Raw genomic sequence first — 27,622 nt, 5'->3', positions numbered from 1 at the left:
GTGGGGGTTCTTACGATGTTATATGGAGGAAACCCCATCTGGTGCAGGATTCAGAGGTTAGGGTTGGGTGTGCCAGAAGGGCTCAGTTAGAGCTGGAGTTAGGTAGGTTAGGACTAGGGTGCAAGGAGGTGTGCTAGCATTAGGACTGAGTAGGGCAAACACCTCTTTTGGAGACTTGATGGAGAATTCAGAGGCTATGGCTCTGGTTTAGTACGTAGGGGATAGGGTTAGGGTGAAAAGTGGGTGCTTAGTAGGGCAAACACCTCTTTTTGGATATATGGTGGAGGATTCAGAAAGGGTTTATTTGGTTATGGTGACCTTCTCATTCCCTGTCATCCTTCCTCCCAGTATTTGTTGTTTTATTGCCCCTAGTTGAAGGAGCCCCTTCTGCTGGCACCACCTGTCGGGGACAGAGGAAAAGGTTTGGTTGGTTGGGGTACCTCCATAACTCTAACCAACCCTAACCTACCCTAACCCAACTGATACCAGGTTAGAATAAAGTATCAGAGAATATCCCACATACAAACATTGGATATCAATGATTTGATTTCCGTTTTTTACACATAGAGGTGTCTTTAAAGGAGATTAGTGGATTGTCTTCCCTAAATATGTTCTAAAGACCCCAAACTGTCTAAATTTATACTTTTCCCTGAAGTCATGAATGGACGGAAACTCTGTATCGGCAGATTCTTATAATTTAGTATTCAGAATCGGTAGTGAGAAGGTGGTATCAGCTGATCCCTACTTCCCTTTCCAGGGCAGACTCAATCTGAATTCAATCCGTGGTTGTGCTATAGATTGGATCTTGCCAATGTTTTTCAACCCAAGGTCACATTCGCCGTCTACCTTTGGAAAAATCGTTGCGGCCGTTCTTGATTGAGCAAGGCAAACAAAAAGTCAAATCAAAAACCGTGGCATTCAATGAGCAAAAATCCTCTTAATGGTCCTGGAAACACAAATTGATGAAAACATTTACAGGGGGAAGGCTTTATGTTCCTGTCGGGCGTGCCGGCCTGTCTGTGTGTCACAGTGGGTGGGATTAAAGGGTTTATGGTTCAAATGGGATAGAGAAGTTACAAAATACCATTCTAACAGGATCAATGGGACTTTATCAATCATAATAATGAAGCCGGCTCACTACGTGGACAGCTTCACTAATTAAGCAGGAGTGATTAGGCGGCATCTCAAGACCAAAAAATAAACAAGGTAAATCGTCTCAGTGACGGCTGCGGCACTTGTGCAGATAATCTCTTAAATACAGTACGCCGCTGAAACAGTATTTAATTTAATTACAGTCATTGTCAGCCCCATCATCACAGTAAATAATTGAAGACTCTATTTCTGCTGTGCCAATATCTGAGAAAGCGCTATTTGTTGTCCCCTGCATTAATGCTTCTTCTTGTCACTCTGCTCCAAATTAAACTTTAATTACCGTGCTCTTTGTCTGATATTTTTAGTCGGAGGCAACATAGCACACCCTTAAAATATAGATTAACAGTATATGGGGAAAAAGGCCCCTAATCAATACTTGCATGAATTCTTGGGGACTGGTGTTGAGCTCGGGGACGAAGGGACATCAGTCCTCCGGTGCGGACATGTGACAGAGTTGTCACTCGGTTCAGTAACCTCCAGAGAGAGAGAGAGAAAGGGTCGGCACTTATCTAAGGACAGCGCAGGTTGGTGCCCATGGCAACAAGCGAGGTGTGATGTCACCGCTCGGCAGAGCATGTGCTGTCGCCCGACTGCGCTTAAACGCCCGTCCCTTTAAATGCGACACGGACTCGGACTCCTATCTCAGCCCCATCGCGCCGACATCCTTCTCATTGATTTCTGTTCAAGGATGACTTTAGCATGCCCCTCTTTTGAGAGATGAATGATTGCAGTCAAAGCAATTTACTCCCACTTCATATATAAAAAAAAAAAAAAAAAACAGAAAGTGGTTATTCCCCATCTTGTTTGTCAGAAAACTCTTTCTTGTCAAGCTTAAAGTCTGCAATAAGATGTACGATGCGGAACGCCGATATATATATATTTTTTTCGGATTGCTGCCATGTCAGAAAAGCCCCTTTGAGTCTAATTCCCTAGTTAAAGGTATTAGTTATTAAGGTTGGCTGAACTCGCCCAGGAATCCCCGAACTGTCACTTGGTGCCATGCAACACAAAAAGCAGCCAGCTACTGTCACGCCACGGCACAGCATGCCCCTTCTGTTTTTACAGCCCCCATGTTTTTCCTCTTTTATTCTCCTGCTCTTCCTCTACAACACATAATCCCTCATCCTTACAAACTACATGATTTTTATGAGGGGTGGGGGGTGGGGGGGGGACTCGGTGAGACTCACCCTGACTGACATCGAATTAGAGAAGTTTCTCGGGGTCATTATTCCATTGTATTGCACAATTCTATATTTATACCACTTTGCCATTAAATATTTCTACTCAATTAATTTTCTCACGCATGTAATGAGGCAACACTTGGCCCCGTAAGGCACCATTTGGGAGGTATCACTTGGCTAACCCATCTCCCTTTGTTCTCTCAGCCTCCTCTGGAAGAAAAAAGGGATCAGGGTCGATCGCCTGCGATCAGATATTTGCTTTGTTAGGCCTCCCAGATCTGTGGATAGCCTAATAGGTTTCTTTGGGTCTTTGCAAGCGGGGAACCGGTATCAGCGCCACTTGCATCCTTAGCAGCAAGAAATGCATTACGATTCATTGATCACCTGCGGAAATCAATCAGGCTTCAAGGCGACGAGAACTAGAGGTGTTTGGACGGGTTTGGGTAATGCAAGGATCAGGAAAATTTTGCATGATCATGGTTGTGAAACCATACGAGCAGCCATACTGCCACTAAGCCCCAGATATTGCCTCTTAACCTTACTCATCCTGTGCATAGAATCACATTTCTTTATTCAGTGTTTTTTTTGTATATTTGGTAATTTTTTTTTTTTTTGGCAATTTTCTTTGTATATTTGGCTATTTTGTAGATTTGGCCGTACTTGTTTATTTTTCGTTTGTTCTTACTTGTTGAGCTTTTAATACCAAAAGTCTGTTCAGCAATGCTCTGATCTTTACCACAACAAATTCCTCATATGTGAAAATGTACCAGATTGTGATTCTGATTAGGACTCTATCTTCAACTGAACCAAATGTCCACCAGACCTGTTTTTTTTTCGGCAGTATTGCAGAGTTGATCGAAATCATTTTTCCCGTGTGGCCCCCAAAACCTTCCCAAACCCCTTCAGGTACCTCGGTGATCCAGGTGACGGCCGTGGACGCGGATGACTCCACCTACGGCAACAGCGCCAAGGTAGTCTACAGCATCCTGGAGGGCCAGCCCTACTTTTCCGTGGACCCTGAAACCGGTCAGTTCCCGAAACCGCCCCCGCCCCCAAGCGAGCGTTGCTGAGAAGTCTACATGACTACATACTGATGTCATTTTAACAACATTTTGTGGGGAGGGGGGTTCTCAGTCAGACGGGGAAAACAGGGAGCTGTAGTCGACAGAAGGGCAGAGCACCAGCAGCGGCAGCAGCCCCAATAAACGGAGCCACTTGCTAGTTTTAATCATTTTTGTGTGTTTTGGAAAGCGTCCCGGTTGTTTGTTTTTTTTCTTCTCCTTTTTTTTAACATGAACAAAAGGGAAATGACAGGGAAAAAAGCCATTTGCAGATTAGCGCAGGGATTAACAGTAATATGGTTTATCCCACATGCGCTATGTAAGCTGACATTCCCTCTTACACAAAGACAGGCTCGGACAACACGTTATAAGCAGGATTTCTGCCTGTCTGTCTCCCCTTTTACTTTCATTTATATATACACTGTATACAGTATATATATTTAAATATATATATATATAGAGAGAGAGAGAGAGAGAGACAGAGAGAGAGAGAGAGAGAGACAGAGAGAGAGAGAGAAAGAAACGCACGCACACACACACACACACACACACGTCACTATTAACATAATCAACATAGGCAGCTGTACAATTCTGAACATGTTTTCCTATATTTATTGTCGGATCACTATTTTGCGAAGCTCTGTCAAATTCTGCAGCTGTAACGCCTGGATGTTTTTTTTATTTTAAGTGTTATTTATTCTACATATCTCATCTTATCATACATATGTGCATATAGATTTATGTTTGTATGTCTGTATGATTGTTTCTTTGCTTGAATGTGTGTGTGTTTCAATATGTGTGTTTTGAGTAACGGTTGACTTTGTTTTGGGTATGTATATCGTTCTGCACTCTGTGTGTGTGTGTGTGTGTGTCTATGCTTTGATCCTTGTGCTGCGTGTGTATGGGGTTTTCGGCATGTACACGTTCCTTTCAGATTCTGTGTATATCTGTGTGTGTGTGTGTGTGTGTGTGTGTGAGAGTATGTTTTGATATATGTAAGTCGCTGTGTGTGTGTGTTTGTTCACGTTGCTCTCCATAAACAGTCAAAAAGCGACAGAGGGAACACGGAGCGGTGGTGTATTCTGAGCGGCTCCTCGGGGGTTTCTGTTCCTGACATGGCTCGTTGTGGAGAGACTAAATGTTGTGCTGGCCCTTTTTCACGTTTATATATATATATATATATATATATATACACACACATACATATATTATATGTGTGTGGTTTTTTTTTTCTTATATGTGCGGGGTTCTGGAGGCTGCTTAAAGTTTTTTTAAATATATTTACGTTTTCTCTTTTTCTATTTGTTCTTACGTATTCATTCATTTATTTGTTTTTTTGTTTTGACAATGTACTTTTTCAGCAGCAGCCATTTCGATCTGAGCTGGAGGGGGGTGGCGCGTCACCCCGCCCCTCCCTCCACTTTGTTTGATATTCAATGAGTCACTCCCATTCAGATTGGGTGTGCTGAACTTTGTCAAAGCAATTTATTTGGGGTGAAATTCTTTCTTTATATATATATATATATATATATATATATATATTTACAGTATATATATATATTTTTTTTTCCATCTTCTTTTCTTTCCCTGCACTACTAAGTCATTCTCTCTCTTTCTCTCAACCTCTCTCTCTCTCTCTCTCTCTTTCTCTATTTTCTCCCTCGTTCCTCTTTGTTATGATGCCTGGTATCCAGCACTCTGAGTGTAGACAGCAGCTTAAGATCTGCTTTGACAGGAGACGGAGGCGCACCTTTTGAATATGCAGCCAATTACCACTTCACTCGCTCGCCGCTTTGACTCTAAACTAGAAATACAACGCCGCCGCCGCTGCTAGCACAAAGATGAGACTCCATCCGACCGAGTCTCAGAAGATGGGGTGAGAGAAGATGGGTGTCGAGCGGCGCCAGCGGCTCCTGGTGCTACACTTAGGGGGGAAAAGGAAATAAAAATTTTAAACGTAGAAAAAAATGGCCGTTTAAAGGGGACAAGTTATGCAAAACTCACATTTTCAGTGCTTGTGCACATACATTTGGGTCTCTGATGGGCCTACTAACACACAAACTGGAATAAGACCAGCACGAATATTTGAAAAGAAAGAAAAATTAATACCAACTGTCTGCAACAAAACAGCGGACGAGGGAAATGTCAGTATTTCAAAAATAATTGCGCTGTCTGTATCTTTTGCTGTTTTTGAGGCGTACCTGTTAACCCTCAAGTTTTTCACGGGATTCTCCTGTACTCCACGCTTCTCTCCCGCTGTCCTCCTGTTTAAATATTTTCCCATAAATCTCCTGTATTTTTGACCCTTCTAAAAAATAATAAAAAGAAAAAGGTTTGGCGGTGCACCGCGTGCGATCACAGCGATCTCGGCTTCGCTGCGCGTCCCCGTTCCCCCTTTCTCCAAACAAAAACAATAAAAACAGCTTTTTGTTTTTATTATAGATGTATTTATTTCCTCCGTTTCCTAATTGAATAAAACAATCATTAACACTTTTACATAAAGATAATAGTGAACGTTTCTGTTGTGGTAAAATAGTGAGGTTATGTGAAAATATTTTAACGTATGTGGAATATCCGCACTTTGACCAGGAACACACTGTCAGTTTAGAACATTCGAAAAAATGAAATAAAAACATCTTACTTTATGTCAATTTGTTGCTTATTTGGACGAAATATGATTTGTGAGGCATAAAACCAAAACAATACAAATTCCTAATAATATAAGGGAAACTCTTGAATTGCAGTTGTTTTTTGAGAATATGTAAATAAATATAAAGTAAAAAAATATATATAAAGAAAAACATTGTATGATGTCATCATAAATTTAAAGGAAAACTTTAGTGTGCAGTTAATAACCCAGCGTTAAAGGAAAACTGGGATTTTTCAACCTAAAACCTTGTTTTTCGATAGTCTGAAGTCACTCAGAGTCATTGGAATCTGAATCTTTTATGTTAAATCAATGGATCCATTGATCCAGTGTTGAGAGAGTAACTTGGGGCAATAGGGCAATCATGGTTGCCAAAGAATGTGGCCGCAGTTGCTCCATTGTGCTCCTTACAGCAGCTTGGTTTTAAGACTGATGCCAATCACTCGGGTTGACTCCCAATGGTCGAAAAAACAAGGTTTATACTATATTGCTCTGTGTTTTTCCACTCAGGTTTGATCAAGACGGCCCTGCCCGGCATTAGAAAACATACCAGAGTTTCCCTTTAATGGGTGAACCGGGGTTCTCTTTTATTTGTCTAAAATAAGAGAGGATTGAAGCACATTATTGTGACGAATGCCAGATCAACACACATATGTCCAAAATCCAAATTGCTGTTCCCATTTGTTGCTGATTAATTTCTGTTAACATAAAAGCCACTAATCTTAAAATGATCTTAAGGTCTCAAGTACTACCCAAGAGAACTTTTGAGTACTTAATACATGCACGGACTAAGTATTTGGTTGAATTCTCACTGGGGGTCAATCTATGGAACCTAAATGTCCTAATCTTGTATATATATATATATATATATATATACACACACACACACACACACACACACACACACACACACACACACACACACACTGTTTATACTATATTGCTCTGTGTTTTTCCACTCAGGTTTGATCAAGACGGCCCTGCCCGGCATGGACCGCGAGGTGAAGGAGAACTACCAGGTGGTGATCCAGGCCAAGGACATGGCGGGCCAAATGGGGGGTCTTTCGGGCACCACCACGGTCAGCATCACCCTGAGCGACGTCAATGACAACCCGCCGCGCTTCAGCAAGAGTGAGCAAAAAAAAAACACATTTATAATTAAAAATATACCAGAGGTTCTCAACCCCTGGGTCGTGCCCCAATGCTGGAGTCACTCTGATACGCAAATGGGGTCAAGGGGATGTTTCTCAGACTAATATGCTGATATTTGAGTTATACATTGATATTTTTGATAGAAAATGTTGTTTAATATGTTTTCAGAATTTGGATATTATCCATTTTGAGCTACGCCCATGCTCGAGTAAATAATCAAAGTAGCTGATGTGACACTCAAATTCACACAGTTTCCATAGATGCAATATCCCCACTTTGACGAGCGTCAAGTTGGTGCTTAGATGTCTCCCAGTATCCGAAACCACTCGTATCACAATATCGATAATATAATGATATATCGCTCCAGCCCTTGATGGTGTAGAACATCACTGAAACACACGCAGACGCAGACACACACACACACACACACACACACACATACACACACACAAAGTAGGAAGTTACAACAGAAACAAATTTGAGGAGCGGCCAAAATGTCGTCGCTCTAAGGGTTAAAAACTCTGGTCCTAATAAGTATATCAACACACACACACACACACACACACACACACACACACACACACACACACACACACACACACACACACACATCTGGTGAATCTCTAAATGCAGTGGATCAGTGTGCTGCTCTTAATAATAATTAAATATACAGACGACAGAGCGTCAGCAAAGTGCATCAGATCAGCAGCGTAATCCCTAAAAAATGAATAGAGCACTTCCACTCTCGCTCTTTTTTTTTTCCTCTCCCTCCGCTCTTTATCTCTCCTCCGTCTCTCTGTGAAGGAAGTCTCCCTTTTTACCTTCTCTCTCTCGTTCTCTCAAACCAATGTTCGCAATTTCGTTTCTGTTCCATCCTTCTCTGCATTCTCTCCATCTCACCCTTTGCTACACTTCCTCTCGTCCTAATCTTCCTTGTTCCTTACTTCCCCCTGCTCCCTTGTTCCTTCCTTTCTTCCATCTTTCTCCATTCTTCCTTCTATTCTTCCATCCTTCCCTCATCCTCCCTCCCTCCCTCCTTCCTTCCTTCCTTCCGTCATTTCTGCTCCCTGGTTCTTTCCTTCCCTCTCTTCATCCTTGACTTCGTCATGCTCTTTCCTTCCTCCCTTCCCTCCCGGTCACTCCCTCCCCTCCCTGCTGCTCCCTTCTTCTGTTCCTTCTTTATTTCTTCACTTCCCTCCAGAGCCCTTGTTGTTTCCTCCCTCCCGCCCATCCTTCTCCCTTGTTCCTTCCCTTTATCCTTCCCTACCACTCCCTCATTCCTTCCTTCCCTCCTACAACCTCCTTCCTTCCATCATTTCTTCTCCCTGGTTCCTTCCTTACCTCCCCTATGCTTCTCCTTTCCCTCCCACTCCCTTGTCCCTTCCTTTTCTTGCTGCTGCTCCCTTCTTTCGTTCCTCCCTTCCGTCCCGCTCCCTGGTTCCTTCTAAATTTCCTGACTTCCCACCTGTGCCCTTTTTTCCTTCCTCCCGCTCATCCTTCTCTCCCTCCCTCCTTCTCTCCCTCCCTCCCTTCCTTGACATTTCACTACATATATCTATAAAAGTATGTATACGTATGTGACGAATAAACCTCTTGAATCTTGAATCCTTCCTTCCTTCCTTCCCTCCTTCTCCCGTGGTGCCTTCCTTTTATCCTTATCTACCACTCCCTCATTCCTCCCTTCCCTCCTGCTACCTATCTCCCTCCTTCTCCTTTCTTCCCTCGTTCCTACTCCGTGTAAAAAAAACGGTGAATTGCAAAGTTGCAGCCAGACCAGACTGACAGATTACTGGTGTCATTGTCTCCCTTTCCCCTCAATAACAACGTTGTGTTTGTGCGCGCGCACACATACACACACACACACACACACACACACACACACACACACACACACACACACACACACACACACACACGCGCAGTGTGTTTGTGCACTTGTGTGTGTGTGTGCGCACCCCCCCCCCCCCCCCCCTTCACATGACAAAACGCGACGTGACCGCGCTACCCCGTCGCTCATTTATCACTCCGGCCAGCGAGGAGGCAAACACTGTCATCTGCACACACCTCCAACCAAAGAACAGAGAGACAGTGAAAGGCGGGGTGGATGAAGGGAGGGAGGGGAGGAGGGGGAGGGAGGGAGGGAGAAGGATACAACAGCGATGGAGGCGGTGACAGCAGTGAGAGATAGATAGGGACAGAGGGAGAAGAGGAATTGCAGGGGAGACGGACAGTGAAGGGGAGGGAGGGATGGTGGAGGTGATGGTGTGGGAGAGAGAGAGAGAGAGAGAGAGAGAGAGAGAGAGAGAGAGAGAGGGAGAGAGAGAGAGAGAGAGGGAGAGAGAGAGAGCGAGAGAGAGAGTGTGTGAGGTGTATGGGTTGTTGGCTTTGAGAAGGAGTAGACACGGAGAGGAGATTGAAGGAGAAAAGGGGAAGATTGATGGAGAGGGAGAGTGCACGAGAGAGGGAGAAGGGGAGAGAGAGAGAGAGAGAGAGAGAGAGAGCGAGAGAGAGCGAGAGAGAGCAAGAGAGACGGGGGGAGGGAGGGGGGGATATTGTAGCGGGACACCCAGAGGAGTTGGAGTGTCAGGAAGCGATATCATTGTTGTCTGGCGGAGTGATGCCTCCTCTCTTCCTCTCTCCTGATGCTAAATATCTGTACGCCCGGGGGGGGCGGTGTGCACGTTCATTTGTCATCTCCGTGCATGTGTGTTCACGTGCACAAAAGCGAGCGTATGTTTGCACAGGTGTCACCGTGCCACAACACTGTCAGCTTGTTTTACTGGTGTGTGTTTGTGTTACATATACATGTGAGAACCGGCCTCCGAATGTACTGTTTTTGGTTGAGAAGTGCACCAGAAACATGGCTGCTGCTTACCAGGTGTATTTACCTGGACCTCATTTTAATACCAGTACAAGAGTGTGTGTCTGTGTGTGTGTGTGTGTTTGTGTGTGTGTGCGTGCGTGTGTGTGTATTCCTATACTTGTGAGAACCAGTGTGAGTTTTTAATCCTATGAGTGAGGACATTTTGGGAAGTGAGGAAATTTTGACCCGTCCACATGTTTCCATTGTAACTGTATGTATCAGAGGTGTGTGTTTGTGTGTTTGTGTGTTTGTGTGTGTGTGTCCTTCACAGAACATCCATTTAAAGCATGAGAGACGCAGCGGGGACAGAGCGCCGACAGGCAGCCATCAGTTCTGTCGGCCTCAAACTTGGAAATCACATTAGAAATAAAAAGTTATTCTGGGGCGCCTCAGTGGCTCACCTGGTGGAGCGTGCACCATTAAGGCTACGTTCTCCCCGTGGACACCCCCGGTTTGAATCCGGCCAGAGGCCCTTCGCTGCATGTTCCTCCCTCTGTCTCCACACTGTCCTTTCTAATCAAGCAAAACAATTATCTGAATTGATTCACAGAGAATAACATGACACACACTACAGTTTTTGCTATTGGATCATGAAAATAATGAAAAAAAAGTGTAGGCAACTTCTATAGGAGGCCAAATGTTTCGTTTCGGGTGTGAAAATTAATTAAAGCGTCCATGTCTAACCCTCTATAACAGAGGTTCTCAACATGGGGTTTGGGGACCCCCCCAGTCGGTCCTTTGAGAGGGTCCCCAGTAAAATGGCACAGGAGATAAAGCTTTTTTGAATTACAGGATTTATAGTTTTTATTTCCCATTTCAAGCCCTCCTATAGAATAGAACAGTCTCCAAAACATTTTTTTTTTACTATGAAATAATCACAGGGTGAGACCACTATCCTGTTAACCAGTGAAAACACCAGAACTGTGTTTATTATTTTTATTACAGCCTCCTAATAGTCGAACGATTCATTCATAGCGAACAACTCTTTGATGGAGAGTTGGAAGTCACTCTACAAACCTGAATGAATCTTCAATCCGCAAACTCCAAACAATTAACTTGCGTCCGTCGCTCACCGTGTATTAAGCCAACTGAATGTGATCAATCAAGACTTGGAAAATCAGACGCGAGGGACTCGTCAAGAGCCAAATCTCAAATAAACAGAAAAAATAAAACAGCCTTTCATCGCTTCCAATCGCCGTTACAGAGATGCCGTTCTGCTGGAACGTATCAATTACATGAATTAGTGCAGCCTTGCAAATTTGGATCTTGCAACACAAAACAATTTTTTTTTTACATTATTTATGCATTTTGAGTGGAATTTGAAAATAATTCACGGCACACCTGGGCAGAACCGCGGGTCCTCGAATTGAAAAAGTTTTGGGAATCACTGACCTACACTGTATGTCCTTGTCCCTCAGACCTGTATGAGTTCCGGGCTCAGGAGTCCCTGGACCTGGGCTCGCTGGTGGGCACGCTGCGGGCCGTGGACGCCGACATCGGGGAGAACGCCGAGATGGAATACAGGATCATCAGCAGCGACGGTCCGGGCGTGTTTGACATCTCCACCAATAAGAGCTCGCAGGAGGGCATGATCACCCTGAGGAAGGTCAGAAGGAGCCCTCTCTCACGTCTGCTTCATTGAGGCTCCTTTAAGCTGTAGGGCTTTTATTGTGAAACTCGAATCTAACATAATATACATATAAATATATATATGATATATAAAAATATACAGAATAAATGAATGTGATTCTTTGCACAGCATCATTTATTTGTCTTGGTATATAAGGTATTCATTTTAATATAAAATGATTGCAATTATTGCCAAGTTGAATTAAAATGCACCTTTGTTGAGAAATCAAAACATACATATATATATATATACATAGACATACAACACCTATACGTGGTTCTGGTTTGGTTGTTGCTGTCAGGGTTTTTTAAGTCAGAAATAAATTTAAATGATTTATGTTAAAAAAAAAAAAAGTTCATATTCATCTGCTCCGTATGGTCTCACAATCTGCATGAACATAAATAATAAATTAGCATTTATTTATTATTATTATATATTTTTTTATGCATTTTCCAGATGGAATGCATCTCCAAAAAATATGAAATTGAAATATGAAGTAGTCAGTTGTACAATAACTTTGATTGATATTATTTACATTCAAAGTGACAACATTTTCAATTTCACTTTGACTTTAACGCATTATGTTAACAGAGCAGGGTGGGCGATACAGCCAAAATCTCATATTTTTCTAATTTTTGTCAGAATGACTGTTTTCAGTCAAGGACACAATGTGATTTATTGCAATACAAAAATCGAACGGTCCACCTGTCGGTCTTGAAGGATGCGAATGGAAATTAGAGAATTATTGAGCCCCAAGTCAGCCTCCAGTCAAATCTGATAGAAACCAGGGCATCTGTCGAGTCGGTAAAAAGTCCTTAAATAGCCTTAAATTACAATAGAGTAGAGTACGATAGAGTTCATTTCAACGTAAATATTTAGCTGATTTGATTGCTTTCTATGATTTTGTTCATGTCAAAATGACTATATGTTATATATGTATATATATATATATATACACTTTTTGTCAAAATGACACATATATATGTCAAAATGACTATATATATATATATATATATATACACACACAGTATGTCAAAATGACTATTTGTTATATATATATATATATATATATATATATATATATATATAACATATGTGTCAAAATGACTCCAGATGTTCAAGCAAACTGTTCTAATAACAGTTCATATAATGATCTAGTTCATAACATATCTAATAACTACTGCTCTGTTCTAAATATATAGCACTAACCCAGTACAACTATTATAAGCAAGTCTTGAACATGTCCTAGAAAGTGCTAAATTCACGCCCTGATACCTGCAGTCCTCATACATCCAGTCAGAGTTGGATATAAAAATATAAAAACACCTTAAATCAGAGCGGTGGATCGGTTTTTAACGCTCCAGTTACTCCTGCTCCCACGACATGTGTTTTTCAACGAGCTGGAATTGAAATTCCTTTCATTTCTATACATTTTTGTTATATATATTCTTCCCCTTTCCTCACAACCCGCGGGCTGCGGCAGAAACACCGCCCCGACGCCCAGCTTCCGACGCGTTCGACGGAAAACCCCGACAGCCGCTCTCTCCGGCGTTATCCGTGCGCTCCATCACGGGATGGAAGGAGGGACGATGGCCCTTTGTAGCCGAGCCGGCGTTCGCTGGTGGGGTGTACAGGAGGGTGCTGCGTTGCGCGGTGGAAAGCTAACCCAACGCCAATTCTCCACCTATTTAAATGGGAGCTCCGGTCCTCCTCCTCCTCTTTCACCAGCGATGGATTCCTTGTGTTGACACTGTCTGAACAGTGGAGGCAGAAAGATCTTTATTTCCTTCCTTCAAATCAATGACTCATATCAGGTTATTATGGATGGCGTCAGAAAAGCTCCCTCCGCCCGCCGCCGCCGCCTGCTGGAGGCATTGACCTGGAATGTCCCTCCCCTCCCACTCGCCTGAGTGTTTGAGAAGAAGGTTTTTCCTCCCCTCCGCTCCATTACTTTAATCGCAGCTCAGATGCTCGTAGCGGCCGATTCTCCAGAGAGGACGGGGGGGAAAAAAAATAAAAAATGAAATAGAAAAAACATCTGCCCCGAAATCAATTAGGGTATTGGGTGGCAGCGAAAAACACAGCGTTGGGAAGCGAGTTCTGGGGGTTGCGGCGTCGGCAGGTTGGCACCCGGCGCCGTCGTTAGACCTAATGAACTGCGTGATGTGACCTTGTTGAGCGGCGGTTCCTTTGTTTGGAGGCGGCCAGTTCCAAATGAGGGGAAATGGGAGCGTGTTACATTAAAGAAGAAAAAAGGCCTCCATTGAAAACACCACCACCACCACCACCATGCCCGGGGTGCTCCCGTTTCACCCCCACTCGTGCCGTTGCCGTTGAGCAAGGCACTGAGCTGGAAGAGCTTGGAGTTAGTCGGTGAGCGTGTCCAGTGATCCTAAAAGGGTAGGCGTGGTCAAATGCAGTACAACGGAGAACCAGTTTCCCCGTGGGGACGGATAAAGTGCAGCTTAACTCAATTTGAAAAAGAGACGACCAAATAAATGGTCATAACTGCCGGCTTAATATGGCCACTGATTTAAGATAAGGGTGTTGGTTTGTTGTTGTTGGATTTTTGTGTTTTTTTCTAGTGTTTTAAAGGGTTGGCAATGTTACCACGCCCAGTTCAGAACTCAATTGATGAATTGATTCAACTCGGATTCAAAATTGGACAGCGCACCTACTCAACGCACATATACTTGAATCTTGTCGAGAACACCACTGCCCAATGTCCACAAAAAAAACAACAGACATCATTTCCCCAAAAAGGTTGGAGTTTGGAGAAGTCCAAAGGGCATGCGGTCCTGCTCTCCTGGTTAATCAAACGCTTAAACGTTATGGTTACTGACTGTATTTTAAGGTTGGTCGGAGCTCACATCTTCTGCCTGGATTTTTCTTATGCAGCGCTGAAGTACATTTAGGAAATTTGAAATGAAACTTGAACGCCTCCCGTACCTCTGCCCTTAATCCCGTACGTTTCCCTTCACCTCGACAAGTCTGCAGCCAAATCGTATCTTCCTCCAAACGGTCTTCAATAGAGATCCGACAGCAGCCGAGGCCCCTTTCGACGGCCGGCTCCGACCCTCTAACGTCGGCGCAGCGTCCGTGTGCCGGACTTGCCGGGTTTTGATCGGCGTTACGCTGTACGCATCGATGGTCTTGGATGTCAGGTAACGGCGCTTCACAGCGCCGTACGGGGGGGGGGGGAGAGTAAACAGGAGCCACGATGCCCTGCAGGGGAGACGCGGTGGTTCGAGGGAGCGGCCGAGCGGCACTCGGATCGGCGCTCACACCTCGGGGGCGGTTTCTGTGTTTCCTTGTTAGCGTGTTCTGGGAGGTGAGACGGGCCTTGGGGGGAGTGGGAAGGGGTTTGAGGACCGTTCCGCCGGGGGTGAACTCGGCTGGGCCGCCCCGACTCCTTATCGGGGCCGTCACGGTCATTGAAACTTTAGTTGACGATTGATTGTCGTACAAATAATGGAAGTTGTGGATTTAATTTCCTCTTCTGTCAGTTTTATTCTGCTATCATAGTTTATAACGATGTAATAACACGTCTAAGGCAGAGGAGCTTGCTAGTGACATTGAACATTGGAGCAGAAGCATTTGGGGTTAATTTGCCTTAACCCAAGCGATGGAAACACACTTGATTCACATTTTACTCGTTGCAACTTCTTACTTTCTAACATTGCCTCACAATTCTCCTTAACCTTGAGTGGAATTATATGATTGCGGAATATCTTTTAACAAAGTGCAATTACCTCAAATAATGGCGATCACTGTGACAGTGAATTCAGTTTTTTTTATCCTTGATGCACAGAAATCAGAATTGAGAGGCTGTGAATATCACGATCGTATCCATCTATCAAATATTTGTTGATAGAGGTAAATGTATTCATGACATATTTTTCTGTATTTAATGGTGTTTTTAATGGGACTGAACAAAATGTACTCCTGTTCAAGGCCATGTGTATCATGGGGAAAATGGTCAAAATAATAATGGATTTCTGTTCATAGCAGGGTTTTTTCCCATCTTTGCACTGCAATGAGAGGCTGCAAACGTGTTGTTCCTCGTTGCCCTCAGTGCCTCTTTACGTCCATCTTAACTACTTTTCCATTTTAATTCCTCTTGAATATCGCTTGCAGCATGACAGATGTATGGGGATTTATTTATGCAAATGAACACACACACACACACACAGTTGTAATTACATTTTCATTATGGATTTATTAACACTTACAGGTATTTATGAACAAATCACACATTACCTGCGTGTTAAAACCAATCTGAGCTGATTTTTTTGTGTGATGGAATTATTCGCACAAATATGAGAACGCACAGATGGATTAATGAATGAAACCATGTTTAGTGTGGGGGGCCAAATGTAAAAATTCGGTTGCAATTTTCTGGCTGATCTATTTTCTCACATTTGAGACAGAAATCCTGAAAAAAAATTAATGTTAAATGTAAAATGTTGGATCTCAATGTCTCGCCGCATGTAAAGCCAAATGATAATGAAAATATGCAAAAAGCCCACGCCTCGCCATAACCACGCTGCCTTCCTCAAACAGCATGCACAGCCCCGCCCGCACCACTGACGGTGTCTATATATATGTATGAACACACAAACACACACTCGATTTTGTCCTACAGATCTTATTATCAAGTTTGAAACAACGAAAAACATGGGAGGAGGGCAAAATCGAACTTGCTCCACTATACTGCTCCACTATACTCTATATACTACTCAAACACATACAGTGTATATACGCGTTCAGTGGTGTGGGCGGGGCTGTCCCTGCTGTTTGACGAAGGCAGCGTGGCTATGGTGAGGCGTGGACTTTTTGCATATTTTCATTATCATTTGGCTATACATTCGGCGAGACATTTAGATTCAACATTTACTTTCAACATTCATTTTAACATATTTCTCTCTCAAATGTGAGGAACATGAGAAAAATGTGAGGAAAATCAGCTGGAAAATTTAGACAACTCGTTTAGATAGTTTAGATAACTCCATTTATACACACATTTAGTAATGCAGCAACAAAATACTAAACATTTTACAATTAAATATATAATATATATAATATAGACCATAGAAAATATGTAATTATATATATATATATATATATATATACACACATACATACACACACACACTGTATATAATATAAATGTATATATTTAATATAAATATATATGATATAATATTCAAATAATAATAAATATTATTATTATGAAAAATAGAACATTTTAAAAATTGTTATTTTTTATTGGTCATTTGGTAAAATAGTTATTAAAATATATGAATACATAATGTAACGCTTCCATTGTTATACAAAACCGTATCAATACACAGATAAAGACACAGCAAGCACCCAGCTCCGCTAAATGGAAATGACATGGTCAGACCAGATGTTTGATTGCTTCACTTAAAAATACTGTGAATTCAACCCAACATTTAATTATTACACGCCAGCACCAATCCTCTACTGTCAAAGCGACTTTCGTCCTTTTCAGATTTTCTTTGTTACTTCAGGCAGGTTGTGGTAAGGAGAGATATTATGGGGACGTGCCAGGGCGGATCTAATAAATTGGGGAAAAGCCGCTTAGTTCTTACTCTGAGAGAAGAGAGTTTCTGCAAAGTAGACCCACTGCTCTGCGGTAATAACGTACAGTCTGCTAATGTGTCCTACGCTCCGGGCCAAGATGAGATAAGATAAGATAAGATCAGATAAAACCGACTCCATCACGGTTGGCTAACAAAGGATTTAGTCCTATCTTCAGCTTGTGAGCAGAGATTAAAGAGGATGATACAAACAACGCGGAGCAACAGCAAGAGCACGGCCATTGTTAGTTTTGTGAACAGACCATAAACCGAGTCCCTAATCTCTCTCCCACGCTCTCCGCTAGCACTTGCCTTGAGGGTTGCATATTGAATCAAATTGAAAGTACGATGCCAATTTATCTGTTTGGGATTATCATTTATTCCTACCTTTGGATCCTTGTTGTTGTTTTGTGTTGATGTTTGTGCTTCAGTTCTTTCATTCACTTCTTCTATTCGGAATTAGGAATTAAAAGAATTGATTTGCCTCCGCCTCCCCGCAGCCTCTGGACTTTGAGAGGAAGCGTCAGTACAGCCTCCGCGTGCAGGTGGACAACGTCCACGTCAGCCCACGCTTCATGTCCATGGGGCCGTTCAGGGACGAAGCCTCCGTCAAGATCGTGGTGGAGGACGTGGACGAGCCGCCGGTGTTTGAGCGCTCCAGCTACGTGATGGAGGTGAAGGAGGACGCGGCGCGGAACATCATCGTCGGGTCGGTCAGCGCCTCCGACCCCGACGTCAACCGCAGCCCCGTCAGGTGAGGGAACCTTTGTCTGGAAGCCTTTGCTCAATATAGGCCGATATTAAAGGCGTTTGCGGGGTCTTGCGCGTTGAGCGGTTATGGTTATGAAACGCCAGGCGGGGAGGCTTCGCACTTCTGGTCAAGTGAGGAGGAGATAAGAGGGGACGAGAATCTACATCTAACCTCTGAGCTCTCAGGCTCTTGTGGACAAGCATTCAGACAGCTTATTAATCGACCTGGAAGGCGTATGTATTCTGTTTGTATTGAGTGGATGCTCTGAAGCAGGAAGAGTAGAATAGGTTGTATTAGCTTTGGTTCTTTGAGAAGCCAAACTTAACCGGATGCCACAATCACTGCGGGGGAATGGGGGTTTACATGGCTCTTTTCATTGGATAGACAACTCTGCCCAGTGTTGAAAAAGCCAAGACTGGATTTAAGATCAGGAAGGCGCATGACTAGGGTTCAGGGAATGGATTTTTCCGCCCAAGTGTCTTGTATTGGAGCACAGGCTGATGGAAGGGATGGTATGGTCTTTGGCCTGGTGTAGGGGTGTAGGGGTAGCAGTCGGGAAAGATGGCCTTGTACACCAGCTCCAGGGCTTTAGGTTTGATCTGGAAAGCCACGGGCAGCCTGCGAATGAGGCGGTCATCGAAGGGCAGAGACGCAGGAAGGAGAATTTAAAGGAGGCTGAAGACATTCTGGGCGAGTGGTAGGGAGTAAAGGGAGTATTTGAGGAGATTCCCTCTGTGGAAGCTGCCGTAATCCTTGCGGGAGGTTAGCTAAAGCTTCGACAAGGAGCCAGGGCTGAGGCCCCTGGTGAGGAAGGGCCCCATTGGACAGATATTGTAAAGAGAAATCCCCCATTACATTTTACAAGGTCTTGGTTTGTACGGAGGATGAATCTCTTCGATTGACAAAGAGCACCATGGGTAAGAAAAGGTAAGATAGTGGAGGTTGAGGAGTTAAGATGCAGTAGCCACATGGGTCAAACTATTGTAGGCGTTCACACAGCGCAGCGCGAATACCAAAAAATAAAGCGTTGGTTCAGTTACGCAACATCGTCCATTGAAAGCACCGACCAGGGTTCAGATGCTCATGAATGAACACAGCGGCACTACTAGTAAGGTGGTGGAAGGTTGCGTTCTTCTAAAATACGTTTTTATTTTTACGAGGCACTGTGGGAGTTGATTCTCAAGGTTGAAGTTCCGGCACTTTATTGCAGGTGTCAAATATGATATCATTCTCTTTTATCACCCATCATCAGCGAGGTACCTACCCCCTGGCATTTAAAGCCAAGGAGACGAGGAGACAGCGCTGCAAAGCCCGGGGGCCGCCGGGCTCCTGAAAGACACCGAGATGCTTATCCGTATTAGCTTCGACTGCATGGGGCATGCACGCGCACGGATGCAAACTCCATCCACACCCTGGTTTCCCAGCTCCGTCCTCCGTGAGGTTGCAAGCTAAAATGTGTGAGACAGTCACAGTTTATTTGGAAAAAATCTGGTGGTACAAAAACACAGTATGGGCAGTCTTTGCGGGTATTCAATAATTTAAAATATGATTAATGCAGCAATGCATCACAGCAATTTACCGTCTCAACAATGCAATATAAAATATGGGATGTGGTGTTTGAACGCAAGACTTACATTTTTTAAATGCATAAGCATCCATGAACCAAATATGTGATTGAGTTGGTTTGAGTATCTGTACAGGAATGGAGGGGAGGGGAATCACAATCCTCAAGCATATCAACATGTTCCATATAGCGCCGAAAACTAAGCTACCAACCTGATGACTCTTGAAATATACAAGACAATGTACTCACCCTCTTCAGCACAGAGAAAGTTCACACCTAGAATGTTTTGGGTAGAACCGACCTCGGCCAGGTCTCCATGGAAAAAGAGATTTTGAATATCAGGTGATGAATAAACAGAGGACAGCTCAACGGATACTGCTTCATTTCCAAGGCGTCCTACTGGTTAAATCTAATTCCAACTACGTACACTTCATTGGTCTTAAAAAAAAAAAAAAAAAAAAAAAAAGTCGTCATGAGGGCTTCTCTGAGAAAATTCAGCCACTCTCTGATTTCGGAAGTACTTGCACTTGTGGCCGACATGGTGGACAAAAATTAACAAAAAAACAACAACTCCATGTGTGAACAGATGCTGATCCATCCACAGTGGTTAATAGTTCACACCCACCTCATCAACCCTTACTGCATGGACCACCAACACCGTCACCCTGCACCAACCCACTCCAACCCACTTGAGAACCACTTGTTTGCCCCCCCCCAAGAAAACAAAGGGAAATGAGAAACTACAGTACACCCACCACCACCTGCCCAAAACAGGACTACTTCACAACAGTTTGCGTCCACAGACCGGGACGAGACACACACACCAACGCACAGGTTGCCATTTCCCTGTCGTTAATCAGTAGAGGGCTGAGTGGATCCCTGTATGAGGAAAGCAATTAGAGAGGCAGCTGCCGACGCTGATTTAACAAGTTTAGACGCACCGTCAGCCACAGTGGAGAGGAAGGGGGTGGGTGGGGTGGTGGTGAGGGTGTAGAGGAGGAGGGGTGAGGGTGGAGTTTAGCTAGAAGACGCTAAAACGGAGGATGGCGGCGGTGAAGCAGAGGGAGTTGGGGTTTGGGGTGAGGCAAGAGAGAGGAGGGGGGAGATGGGAGGTGGGGAGGAGGGGAGTGATGGTACGTGCAGTGCTGCCGGTTCATGCCCCTCCCCCACGGGGGTGTCTCTCCCCCCGGTGTCCACGCCTCCATTAATCACACTGATGTATCGTGCGAGTCGCGGACACGGAAAAACAACACGACGGGATGACCTGTTGGTTGGGGTGGGTGTGTGTGTGTGTGTGTTAGTGCTTGCATGCACGGTGGAAGAGATACTTAGACCTTACACTTCAGCAAACATACAAATACACAACATGACACAAAATGGCTTAAGGCAAAGTACCACATTACATCGTGCCATTGATCAGACGCCATTGTCCAAATGTATTCAGAGCAGGGGATCGAACTGCCAATCTTCCAATTACTACTGTACTGTAGACGACCCTCTCTACCGCCTGAGGCCCTAACCGCCATATTGATATTGTAAAAAATTAGTAAAAGTATATAAGTACTTTATCTTTAATGTACTTTAAGTGTAAAGTGAGACAAGCGCTATTAGACCAAAACCCAGTAAAAAAGAATGTTATGGACAAACTCATATTTTTTAATCCAAATTTTTGGATCATTGGGGAGTCACCAGAGCGGTTGACGTCGGATTCTGAATCGTGGTTGCCGAAGAACGTGCTCACGATCGCCCCACGGCTCTTCTAAATCGATCCAGGTTTGATTGCCCCATCGGAAGGTGTATCAGAGCTCGGCTATCGGCCGTAGCTGTTCCTTTGCTCCTTCCGTCGGAGCGTGACTGAACCTCCTCCCTCCCCGCCTGTGGTTCTGCAGATACTCCATCGATCGGCGTACGGACATGGACAGAGTGTTCAACGTCCACGCCGGCAACGGCTCCGTGTTCCTGCTGCGGGAGCTGGACCGGGAGGATGCTGCCTGGCACAACGTCTCCATCGTCGCCACTGAGTTCAGTGAGTAACGTGTCGTCTGTATTGTCAACAAGCGGCGGCAGCACATGGCGGAGCTCCGAATGGATGGGAAAATGTGGAATTTACACATTGATAAGATCATGTAGTATTTTATTAATGTGGGTGTTCCAACAGCTTAGTGAGGAACGTAATACAGGGATATGGTACAGAGTGTAAGTTAACTGTTACAAAATATAATAATATATAATAATAATAATAATAATAATAATACAGAAAACATATGTATACAACTTTAAGAATATACATGGTAGAAAAAAAAAATCGAATTCACAATTTTGAAAAAAATAGATGAAACTGAAAATAAAATGTACCCAGAATTCACAAAAAAAATGATGTTTTAAATTGGGAAATAAAAATCGAGATTCAGAGGTATTTTGTTCTCAGGAATGTGAATTCACTGCAGAATCCCGATTGTATTGTGAGAATCTATTTGACTTGAACTCAAAAAATGTATTTCACATGGCAATATTTTTTGTTCTCCATGTGTATAATTAAACAGGCAAAGATGATTATGGCAGTTTTTCATACCACGCGTGACGTGTTCAAGGACCTCGGGCACCGTGACACAGACAATGGGGTTGTAGATACACCAGCTTATTGTGGAGAGGGGGCTTGATAGAACAAGCCCCGGAGCAGATGGACACGTGTCATGACAAGGGCTCCTCAACTGAGTGTGTGTGTGGGGATGGGGGTTTTACCTGTTGCTCGTTAGACCAACCAATCAGCAACAGCTATGCAGCCACTCTGATCCTGGGTCCCCAATTATCTAGATCCAGGTCAGGTGTGGCTGCTCAAACTACACCATCCCCACACCACAATGATCCAACAAAAAGGAGAAGCGGGCGAGAGACCAACCCCCCCCCCAAAAAAAACAAGACAAACAACTTAAAGATGATGAAAAATCCCTTTGACACAAAACTTTGGATTTCTGAATAACTTTGTTTAAACATCTGTCCAATCTTTTACTGATTCATCATGTCCTTCTCTATCGTCTCGCAGACAACCCTCGGCAGATGAGCCGTGTCCCAGTGTACATCAGGGTCCTGGACGTCAACGACAACGCTCCGTCCTTCGCCACCAACTATGAGACGTTCGTCTGTGAGAACGCCAAAGCCAACCAGGTATGAACTGCAACGAAAACCATAAGTCGGTGATCAGCTTCACCTCCATTGGCTTCCACCTGCTCCACCGTTCCATTTTAGAGTTTAATAATAGTGTAATAATAGTGAAATAACCAGACCTCCGAAACACAGGGTGAGGTTGGTGGACTTGTGTCGGGTCAATTCAGATAATATCAGGTAAGAGAGGCTCAGCTAAATGGATATTACGCTAAATTAGAACAAAAACTAAAACAGCCAAAGAAACAGGATGTGTTTGTGCTGTTTGTCTCAGAGCATCTCTTTACTGCCCCATGGAGGGCCTTTTTGGCGCTCCAATTACAAAGCGGCAGCAGCAATCGGTATACCGAACATAAATTTAGCAGATAAATTTCACACCCAAAATGAGAACGCAGATGCCAAATTGTAAAGGTTGTTCTGTGCAGCGGTGTGTGAATCTGCTCTGGGTTCTTCTTCTTCTGCAGAGAATCCAGACGGTGAGCGCGACCGACCCGGACGAACCCGTCGGTGGCCACCGCTTCTTCTTCAGCTTAGCGCCGGAGGCTTCTGGCAAGGCCAACTTCTCTGTCCGCGACAACAAAGGTGAACGGTGTTCCGCCTACAGCTCCAGTCCGTACATGTCCTCCACATACTAATGATATTTGCGGCAACGGTTGCTCTGTTATCAGTGAGATTCGTCCGTCACCCGAGGCCCGTTTATGGAGATGTAGGTTCTGTCTGGATGGTCATGTAATGATTTGGTTGACGTTCTGCGCGGCGGATAATGAGCAAAGCACATGCGTGGATGCAACGGCAGCAAATAGTTCATTGAAATGTTTATCTTGTTTGATATTTCACCCAACTAATTACAAGAACCATGAAGGCCTACAGCCACCGTCTCTGAAAACCCAGTAACAAAAAGGCATGTATTAAAGGTATTTTTTAGCCTAGATGGTCATTAGAATCGTGGTTGCCAGAGAACGTGGTCATGATCGCCCCATTTTCTCAATAACGGATGAACTAAGAGTCCATAGGAATTTGATGCCAATGATTTCGGTTTTATTGGGACTCCCAATGATGAACAAATTAACCCTATCCTGACCCCTAAAGTTTAGAGAATACCTGAGTTTTCCCTCAACGTTGCATTGCTAATGGTACCCTTACCCTGCTTTCCGGCAGACAACACGGCCTGGATCCTGACGCGCAGGAACAGCTACAACAGTCTGCAGAAGAGCGTCTACCTGGTTCCCGTGGTGATCTCGGATGGCGAGTTCCCCATGCAGAGCAGCACTAACACGCTGACTGTCAGGGTGTGCACGTGTGACCGCGAGGGCAACATGAAGCTGTGCAATGCCGAGGCGCTGACAGGACGGGCAGGGCTCAGCACCGGAGCCCTGGTGGCCATCTTGCTTTGCGTCATCATCTTGCTAAGTGAGTGGGAGTGGTTGCCTCGTTTAGGTGAAATAATCACTTAGGTCCCGCGGCTCACTATTATGAGCCTTTTTCACAGAGGCTATGATTCGATATTTTAGACATTGCCATGCCTATAATATCCTGTTTATAGAATTTTCCCCTCACTGGAAAATTAAATGACAGCGCAGCACTAAAAACAAGCTTTTGCAAATGAAAAAAAGAATGTAATTACATTCATTTGACAAGTGCAGTCTAACCCAATAAATCTGAAGTTGGGTTTGTAGAAACCCAATCCAATAAAGACAGATGTGCTGCAGTATTAAAAGGCACAATTGAATTTTAGAAGCTGCCTCTCCGGCACAAAGCCGTCTTGTTCACAGCTTTGTGGTTTTTAAAAAAAAATCATGTTCCCCTTGTAATCCGGAGGGGCTCTGCGTCCCGGTCCTAAAAGACAGAGAACTCAAAACAACGTATCCCAGCGTTTGCCCTGCCCGTCTCCCAGTTGAACAAAAAGTGCCTGAACATCAGTCGGCACGCCCACGCCGTCAGACCTTCCTCACGGAGCCCAAACAAGCAAAAAAAAACAAAAAAAACAAATTCAACCTCAACCTCTTTGGTATTCTGTTTTCTTTTTTTTCTGGCTGCTCTTGTTTATTGCCCCTCTCTTAAACTCACCCCCCGTGTACCCCGCCTCCCTCTGTTCTTCCCTCTGTGTTTTCCCGCAGTGATCGTGGTCCTGTTCGCCGCCCTGCGAAGGCAGCGGAAGAAGGAGCCTCTGATCATCTCCAAGGAGGACGTCCGGGACAACGTGGTGAGCTACAACGACGAGGGCGGCGGCGAGGAGGACACGCAGGCCTTCGACATCGGGACGCTGCGCAACCCGGAGGCCATCGAGGAGAGCAAGCAGCGCAGGGACATTGTTCCCGAGACCTTCTACCCGCCGGTGCGGAGGCCCGTGCTGCCGCCAGTGCGGGAGAACAATGGCGACGTGCGGGACTTCATCAACGGGCGGCTGCAGGACAACGACTCGGACCCGGCGGCCCCCCCCTACGACTCGCTGGCCACCTACGCCTACGAGGGCAACGGCTCGGTGGCCGAGTCGCTCAGCTCGCTGGAGTCGGCCACCACCGAGGGCGAACAGGACTACAACTACCTGAGCGAGTGGGGGCCGAGGTTCAAGAAACTGGCGGACATGTACGGGGCCGAGGACAGCGATCGGGATTCATAACGAGAGCCCGCGACACGTGAGAGCAGTGGGGGAGGGATGGACAGACCAACACCCAAACACACCTGTAGATGTCGAGAATGTTGAACTGAGATTATCGGCTGCAAAAAACTGTTTGGACAAGCAGCCTGTGGACGTACAGTACAAACACTGTGGTGAACCAGCTCAACGGACGGTGAGCGGACAGACAAGCGCTCATTTACCGCCATTGGTCACAGCGCCGGCCGACCGACAGCCTGACCTCCTCCTCCTCCACCCTCCGATCCCAACCTTTCCAGTGAGTGGATGTAGGCTACGTGTGTCCTGTCAGTGTTAGTTACGTCTCTGCAAGGACAGTGAATAGCGAATAAAAATAAAAAAATAACTTGTGTCCAAGACCTTTTTATGTATATGGGTATACGCGAGGCCCAAATATATCTATATCGACTGACATTATTTTGATGTTATTTTTGTTTGTTTTTATCGATGACTGTGCCGATCACAGCGACGAAGCATTTTTCTTTTTGTAAACCAACAGATATGCCTATGTATTTTACAGTGTTTCTGGGACATAAAAATGCTGCATATTGTGAGTTATATCTTAGCTTGTGTACGTACGGTAATATGATACAATACGCTGTACAGTTGTTCTGTTTTTCTGGTTTTTGTCCCCCGGGGATTTCTACAGTGTGAGCAAGCCCCTCTTTTAGCACCGCCTACCTCACATTAGCCTCTTATCCACAGCTGAGTTCCAAACTCCTGATAAAATCTGACACTATACTTAAAAGGCAGTGTCAAAGGGTTAGGGTAATGTTAACAAATACTTTTGCCACGGGTACTTCATTTTGCTGTCTTTTGCATTTGTTAATGCAATGGCGCTTCTGACCTTTCAATTGGAATGAGCACATCACACAAATATGGCAAAATTAAGTACCTTGAACAAAAATATGTGTTCGGAGATAGTTCTGAGCTATTTCCCTCAAAAATAAAGACACTATTATAAATGCTTACAAGCAAAGGGGCTAAAAGCCAACTTGACACCGGTACGGTCTTCGACCCGCTTCAATGTACCTTTTCCCATATTGTGCAGGATGGGTAAGTAATATTATCCAGCTGTGAATCATGCTGTCGCTAAGGGGTTAATGTTCACGTTCTTTCACATGGCGCTGTGCTGAAAGACGATTGTGGGGTCTGTCGCCACAAGACCTGGCGCACGCACACACACACACGCACACGCACACACACACACACACACACACACACACACACACACACCCCCCCCCCTCCTGGTTGTCATTTCAAAACATTATTGTTATAATTTGTATTTTCCCAGCTGAAATACCAAATAGTTCCTCATTAAGCTGAATGTCATCAAACCGATGCCAATTACTTCACAAAACCATCCCTTGAACTGGAAGGCGATACTCCGACGTGTCGACAGGCATCCCCATCCTGAGGAGGACAAGAACAGGGTTTTTGTTTAAGCATTTATACTCCATTTACGACTTGGTTCCTCCAATTAACATATTGTACAGTGTCTTAAGTAAGTAGTGAGACGTGTTATGAAAGCCAGTTAGCTCAGTGCTTCACAGGACCCCATCGAGTCAGAAACTCAATCAAATATCCCATTGAGCGAAACCCTTGTAGTTTTAACTCCCCTGAGTTGCTGTTGAAAAATAGCATCTGAATCAATATAATCTGCCGTGGAAATAGTCACTTTCTTTTATATGGGGCATTAACTGGAACTGACTTTTCAGAAGAATTCCTGGGTTGAAAGGAATCCACAAAGTATGTCAATTATAGAAACCTTTCCTTAAATCAAAGTACAAACAACCCACAGGCTATGGAAAAGGATAACTGGTGTACATTATTAGACATGTGTCACACATTATCGGACGTGTATGTGTATCAAAGTGATTTCCGCTGGTGCACAAAACAGACATTTAACAAACAACTGTACGTAGTGAACTCATACGCATGGGATTCAGAGCTATGTAAACATCATGCACATGGAATTGCCATCGGAAATCTTTCAAAAAGCTGGAGCAGCGTGGACATTATACACATTTGATGGAAATCTGGAGGTAAAGATTATCTTTTACACCCGTCATCAGTTTGAAAGAATGTGTACTTCTTTTTTCCTAGAAGTACAAATAGGCAAGTATTTATATAAGAAGACAGCAGCAATTGTCTGTTCCTCATAACATTTTAAGCCACATTATTGAAAAGTGTCATTCTTAGGGACAATTCCGATATAACT

At 44.3% G+C, this 27,622-nt stretch overlaps 1 protein-coding gene across 1 annotated transcript in view; it reads left to right on the top strand.

Annotated features, from left to right (window-relative positions):
* Positions 1 to 26,271, top strand: part of LOC307245164 (cadherin-6-like) — a 75,509-nt gene extending 49,238 nt beyond the window's left edge. The window contains exons 4-12 of the mRNA XM_080020598.1: positions 3,240 to 3,359; positions 7,005 to 7,172; positions 11,475 to 11,662; positions 17,790 to 18,043; positions 21,494 to 21,630; positions 22,648 to 22,769; positions 23,231 to 23,348; positions 23,925 to 24,176; positions 24,884 to 26,271. Of these exons, the coding sequence (XP_079876724.1) occupies positions 3,240 to 3,359; positions 7,005 to 7,172; positions 11,475 to 11,662; positions 17,790 to 18,043; positions 21,494 to 21,630; positions 22,648 to 22,769; positions 23,231 to 23,348; positions 23,925 to 24,176; positions 24,884 to 25,386 (1,862 nt within the window). The 3' untranslated portion in view covers positions 25,387 to 26,271. The remainder of the gene's footprint in view (positions 1 to 3,239; positions 3,360 to 7,004; positions 7,173 to 11,474; positions 11,663 to 17,789; positions 18,044 to 21,493; positions 21,631 to 22,647; positions 22,770 to 23,230; positions 23,349 to 23,924; positions 24,177 to 24,883) is intronic.
* Positions 26,272 to 27,622: the final 1,351 nt, after the last annotated feature.

The sequence above is a fragment of the Zeus faber genome (genome assembly GCF_960531495.2).
Source record: "Zeus faber genome assembly, chromosome: 19".
Classification (NCBI taxonomy): Eukaryota; Metazoa; Chordata; class Actinopteri; order Zeiformes; family Zeidae; genus Zeus; species Zeus faber.
The sequence above is the reverse complement of the archived record's forward strand: the minus strand, read 5'-3'. Positions and strand labels throughout refer to the sequence as shown.